Genomic DNA, 6,718 nt, shown 5'->3' on the forward strand with positions numbered 1-6,718 from the left:
CATCTCCGGACCCGAAATGCTGGCCGGCCTTCTTCGGCTCATGATGAGCTCGCCATGCCTCCTCTGCTGTCTCAGTGTTTCATCGCCTGCCCGCCTGGCGCCTGGCGCCTGCACCGGCAGTGGTACTGTCTTCAGAAGCCATGTTCCTGTTCGAGCAGGCTGCAGCGTGGCCAGGACGCAGGGGGCAGCTCCTTCATGCTTGATCATTTATGGTTACCACAGTGCACACAGGCTGGCCTGGCCTGCCACACTACTCATTTATAGCTGCCACGGACGTAAGGCCCAAAAATAAGCCGAAAACATGGGGTACATCTGATCCAGGACAGCCATCTCTGTGCCTTCCATGTTCTTCAACTCACTCCACTCACGTAACGTAACCCTGCATTATTTATACAAGGCTAAAAATGAGATAGGAAGAAGTAATCATGTTTGCTTCATCTCCAACCATAAGAGAAGTAACCCAGCAGGTCGAGGGACGCGGCTCCTCTGCCGTGCGCTAGGTGACGTTGGGCCACTAACATGTGGGCCAGGTTTCCAACAGGCCCACATGTCAGTGGTAGAACGGCAGGCTGCCAAACGGTAGAGGAGGTGGAGACGTTGAGTACAGTTTTCGATTTTTGTTCCCGCCAAGGGGTTTGATTATTTCGCAACTCAGACAATTGTACATATTACATGTCTCTCTTATTGGTTTTGTCCCCTTTTCACACATTATGTGCCAGGAGTGCAAATTACAGATGAAGACGTGCCACATGCATCTCACGAATCAAAGCATATGAGCCTGCCTTCTCAATCAGCGATTCTTGCTTCATGGATCATGCCTACCCGAGCAATTCAGACAGTCTACTTGGAACCCGATCCCTGGACATCTACCAACTGGTAAAGATCTCCACGTCGTTGATGTCGCAGAGGAAGAAATTGCCTGAACAAAAAGATGTTGGTCAGGCGATTAGATCAAGCTGAGAATAAACACCACCATGAAAAAGCCTAAGATTCAATCATTCTGCCTACCTCCTCTGCTCAATCAATGAATAATCAATCTCAGCTATTATAGTTGCTTCGTCATGCTCAGTTGTGGCGATCACCTCACCAAACTGGAAAATAAAATGCCAACAGTTAAGCGCATACCATCACTGAAATAAGAGTTTTCAGAGTGCTGGGCATATGAAATGGCATGGCTCAAGGCCAAGTCACTACAGCAGCAACATAGTATTCCTTGCATTAGTGCTGAGTTTAACTTCCAGGTCTGGACTCCGGAGCACAAAAGATCAGGAGGCTCCTGGCAAACTACCGAAGAACTGGCATCTTAAAATCAGTAATCAACTCACCGGTCCAACAAGAGTGGAATGTCCCCAAGCAACATAGCTTGAACTAGTATCTCGAGCTGGAGCACAGGTTGCCACAAAAAGCTGAAAGAATGATGACTGTTACTACTTGAAAGCGAAAAGCTGGAAGCAGAAATGATGAGTTTCTGTACAGAAAAATGGAGGGCAGCACAGCAGTGTTCCTCATACCTGGTTGTCAGCAGCCCTGGCATCATAAAGATATATTCAGAACAGAAGCAGAGAAGATGTAATGCGATATAAATAGGAAAGATGCTTCAGATAGTACTCCTAGAGAAATTTTGATACGAGCGTTGATCTTTTGACTACATCTATTAGAAGTATCTTATCATCAATAGAAGTACAAGATATTCAACCTCATTATGTATCTGTTGCATTTCATCTCTAGGTTCAAATGATTCAGATTTCAGAAGATACATACCTTGCCCGTTGAAGCAACTCCCAGTGCAATGGCCCAGTAGTCATGTTAAAAGCACCAGGATAGCATAGCAAATGAGCACCTGCAGTCAACGAGAGAGCATTATTATATTTTGTATGATCAACAGTGAAGTTGCACGTATTATGTCATTAGCGACTAAAAATCTAGAGGTTGCAAGCTATTATGGGCTCGGTCCCAGTGTCAAGCAACACGACTACTGCAGCGTGTGAAAAGTACATACAGTTAATAGTAGCAACTCTCAACTCATTTTAGTCGAAAGGTTATCTATTGAGCTGCATCCATGACATGAACTCGTAACTTTTGGACCAAAGATATTTCCACCAGACTTTAACTAGAAAGGCAAACAAAGTACTTATATCTCATAAACCTTGATAGTCAGTCATGCTAGTTGCATAGTTTTAAGATTCCTTTCTTAGACAGGTTCTTCGTTGTCAAAACATTCATCTATATAAGCATGGAATTCAGGGATTGTATCTATTATTGATTAAGAAAGAAAAAATAAAAAAATTATCTAGTCTACCTCCCTTTTCACCAGGCAAAAAGACTGGAGAAAGATCCTCCTACCAGCAGACCCTTAACCAACCAGGCCCATAGTACAAGTAAATACCGGCCAAATTATATTTTGCTATGAGTTTCTGAGACCAAATAATGTGATCCATTATGCACCTACATAGTAAGTTAGCAGCTGCTACGAATCAAATGAAGTGGTTAGCATTAAAGCAATCCTAGAAGTATTTTGTGATTATAACACCAAAAAACATTACAAACAGATAAATCATGTGTACATTAAAAATAGGATGCGAGAAATTTAGACCTCTTGCAGCATACAACATTGCCAATTCCTGGAAACGAATGTCATAGCAAATGCCTATACCAATTCGGCCTACATCTGAAAACAATTGACACTATATTAGATTTTATATGCAACAAAATAAATTAGTTGTGCTGTATCAAGAAAATAAAGCAGAACAAAGATGACCGAATTCAACTAGCTACAAAAAATTGCAGAAGAAATCTAGGATGCAGAACCGAACGGACAATGAGTACTGAAAGCTTAAATAACATATCCGAAGGAGATTCTTAAAGCCAAGAAACATGGGAAGTCCATATGCAAAGGTATGGCTTTAAAAATATCAACATCAATCATAAACATGCTCTGTTTGTAAACCTTAATTTATATGACCCAGACAAAAAGTTAGGGATGCGTCGAAGATCTTGTGGTTTGAGAGCTACCTAATCAGTGTGGTTTATTACAGCAGAGTAATAAGACAAACCTGTGTCAACAACAGTAAGATCCTGCCCAGCGGTAAGGGTTTTTGATTCCTGGAATGTAATCTTTCCTGGAATATCAATGTCAAAAAGATGGACCTGCATTCATGAAAAGTTTCATTGCTGTGACATAAAAAACCAAGAAGGAACCACCTTAGGAATAATATTGTTTAGTGTGGAAGAAACAAAATGCCACAAGGCGTAAGTTAACTAATCAAATGTTGTGAATAAGGTAAGTTCACTAATTAGCTTGCGGAAATGAGTAAATTTATAAAATATGTGCTTCGCTTGTGACTTCGTGAGAACATTATGTTTTACATTCGTCAGAAGAGAATCACAGTACTACATGGAAACATCATGATTGATGTACTAGACGTTCTGAGCATGTCAGTAATAGTATTTAAAAACAGTGGTTCTTCAAACATAGTTCATCCGGTGGGCGTTGTTGTCTGTCACTATGACATACTCAATTTATGTGTCTTTCACTCTTCAGTTATTATATAAACAAACTACTTAACGGAAATAAGTTTCTATACATACCTTTCTATGTTTACCCTTAAGCTTGCCATCTGAACCAAAGACGCAGCATGTATTGTACAAGCTGTTACCAGAACGTTCTGATATGGATCCACCAACAAGAGTAATTTGCAAGCTGCGAGCAACATCAGACATCATTGAAAATGAAGGAGCTGCATCGCCACCAGCCTCAATGTCCTCAGCATACTCTGGAAAGCTTTCATTTGAATATGGACCATTCCATATCTCCTACACACATAAAAACACGAAACTGCAATAGGTGAAAGGTAATAAAAAAGCAAAAGTGAATTTCGTACCAAATGATCTGATAAGAGAAAGTGGACTAAATTATCAAAGCAAAATCAGATCCAGCCTAGTGAATGCATGTTAAATCATGCAACACAAGATGTGGAAATGATATCATGGTTCAAAAGTCAAAGCCTGTTTGAGAAGAAAATGACAAACCGAAGTACCAAACTATATTTACGAAGTTAGTGAAACTTGTTGGAAATGATATCATGGTTCAAAAGTCAAAGCCTGTTTGAGAAGAAAAATGAGAAACCGAAGTACCAAACTATATTTACGAAGTTAGTGAAACTTGTCCTAATTAACTTATAATAGGCTGAGAAAAAAGGCAAGTATTGGGCAAGCTATACAGAAGTGAGTGGTGCCAAAACCTATTATAATGTTGTATTATCTTTTGACAATTGGAAAAAGAAAATAACGGCATTATACCACAAATTTACAATCTGGCTCATGGCCAAACGGATGCCAAGTGCCCGGGCCTCAATAGTCAATACCACAATGTTGGTAGTTAGTAACTCCGGAACTGTCGGACTAGAAACACTGTAACACGTGGCATAGTGGGCCTGTATTCTAGTACAATCTACTCCCTCCGTCCCATAATATAAGACGTTTTTTGACACTACATTATGGGACGGAGGGAGTAACTTTTAGAGCACATCTCAATATCACAGCTAATTTTTTGCCGAAATACAGTTTTCGCTGCTTTCATTGTGTTAAGAAAGGGAACAGATTTCACTGCTTTTATTGACATATCAGAAGTAAACATGCACATGATATGATTCAGTGCTATGATCCTCCCCCCCTCGGTGCATATACTCACGCTTGAATCTTATACAATCACCAGTCAGTCAAGGTAACGATGCTACGGTAATATGCTTCAAATTCCCGCGGAATCACGACGCGATCACTCTATACAATCAACAGTCAATCCTCAACGGCCCTGTCATCCGAGAGGAAATTGGTACTGACAGAGCTGGTAATAACAGGGCTTCGTTCGTAGGCACTCACCGGGAGGAGCACGAGCTTGGCGCCGTCGGCCGCAGCGGACTCGATGGCCGCGCGGGCGCGCGCGATGTTGCGAGCCTTGTCCGCCGTCACCGACAGCTGGCACAGCGCCACCTTGAACTGCGCCCACAGAACCCAAACCCTCTTCAGATCAAACCCCGACCCGACACAAAACCAAAGCGATCAGCTCGAACCGGGAAGGGAGGGTGACCTTGGAGAGCGGCGGGGCCGGGGGCTCGACGGCGGGGGGCGAGCGCGCGGCCTCCGGGCGGAAGGAGGAGGCGGCGGCGGCCATCGCGGCGATACGGGGTCGACGGCGGTAGGGGAGGCTGCTGGTGGTGGGAGCGGAGGTCCGGAGGCGGGAGGGCGAGAGGAGGGAGAAGGCTGTGGATGTGGCCGCGGCTCTCATCGGGGGACGGTGTAGTGTAGCGCGGAGGCCGGCGTGAGTCGTGACGCCGACTGGATGGGGGTGGTTGGGTCTTCGGAGCGGATGGGATTCGGCTGACGGCGGGGCCGGGCGTCAGTGTCACGGTTGACTGTGATGGGCTGGTGGCACTTGTCTTGCTTGCTTTGCTTCGGTAGTAGGTACAAGTTGTGTCATATAAAACATGAACTGAAGAACCGGAAATCCCTTTTGAGCTCGGCCTCCAGTGAGGCCTCTAAATTCAAATTTGTAATTTCATTGAAATTCATATTTTTACATTTCAAAAAAATTCTAAAAAAATATAGATATACATGTAGGCACAACTCAGTTCAAAATACATTGAAATGAGGGCTATGCAAAAAAGACAAATCTGGGCTATTTAACACATGATACTATTCATCTTTCCAGGCCATGAATTTGCCTTTTTTGTCTAGGTCACAACTCAAGGTATTTCATCATGAATTTTTACACACATGTGGGTTACATCCTTACATACACGCATATTTTTTCGGAATTTTTTGAACCATAAAAGTTTGAATTTGAATTTTTCAAAAATAAAGGCTTCAAAACACCTCTCTCCTGAAGAGCAACATATTGAATTAAATATTTTATTATTTTCGATCTAGTATCATATTAGTGGCGGGAGCGTACACCCGTCGGTTGTGGCGCCCCGACACTCTGTGATTGCACCCTTTGGTCCGATTCGACCATGGCGGCTTCACCTAGATAGCTCATGCTCTCGGGTCCGGATGGATGGGTGTGGGAGTGAGACCGGTTGAAACCCTTGGCCTTAGGTAGAGGGCACGACGATGTCGACGCCGGTCCCCTTCTCAAAGGCTTTATCGAGGTCCCCTCCCATGTTTCTCATCCTCACCTCTCGCTTTAGGTGAAAGTCTTGGTTCCCCTTCTGGATGTCAGCGGCGTATTGGCATCACCCCCCTTCATGGAAGTGTCGTCCATGGTGGCGATTTGTGGAAAGCAGATGGTGGTGGAGAATTGTTCATTGTTCTACATCCTCTCCGTCCAGTCTTTGTCTTCTCGTTCTTTAGCTTGCGTCGATCTGGATATGTGGTTGACATGTGTTTTGCGGTGAGTCTGTGGGAGTTCTATGGTGGTGGTTAGCACTCTACCCCTCATGCTCGAGTTGCTAAGTCGGCTTTGTCCATTTGGCTCTAGGGTGAGCACCCTGCCTTCCGACGGTACAACGCCCTTCGAGCTGACGCAAGAGGATCATGATCCTCTCCGGAGGTAGAATCGAATGGCTTGTCGGCCTTGGCATGTTCTGTAGGAATAGGCGAGGAGTTGTTGGTTATCGATGCTGGTGTCTTGTTGATTTTCACCCTGGTGTTGGTGTGGCTTCTGGTTTTAAGAGTTTGGCCATGGTGATTTAGGCTAGGCTCGTTTGCATATTATGTTTGC

At 43.9% G+C, this 6,718-nt stretch overlaps 1 protein-coding gene across 1 annotated transcript; it reads right to left on the bottom strand.

Moving 5' to 3' along the window:
• Positions 1–597: 597 nt before the first annotated feature.
• Positions 598–5,335, bottom strand: LOC119284561 (omega-amidase, chloroplastic-like). Its single transcript, XM_037563694.1, has 10 exons — positions 5,087–5,335; positions 4,879–4,995; positions 3,589–3,813; positions 3,054–3,147; positions 2,594–2,668; positions 1,762–1,840; positions 1,512–1,527; positions 1,326–1,406; positions 1,009–1,091; positions 598–919 (listed from the first exon to the last, which is right to left on the bottom strand). The coding sequence occupies exons 1-10, from the start codon at positions 5,282–5,284 to the stop codon at positions 841–843; spliced, it is 1,047 nt and encodes a 348-aa protein (XP_037419591.1). The 5' UTR covers positions 5,285–5,335; the 3' UTR covers positions 598–840.
• Between the last annotated feature and the right edge of the window lie 1,383 nt (positions 5,336–6,718).

This window comes from Triticum dicoccoides, chromosome 4A (genome assembly GCF_002162155.2).
Source record: "Triticum dicoccoides isolate Atlit2015 ecotype Zavitan chromosome 4A, WEW_v2.0, whole genome shotgun sequence".
Lineage (NCBI taxonomy): Eukaryota > Viridiplantae > Streptophyta > Magnoliopsida > Poales > Poaceae > Triticum > Triticum dicoccoides.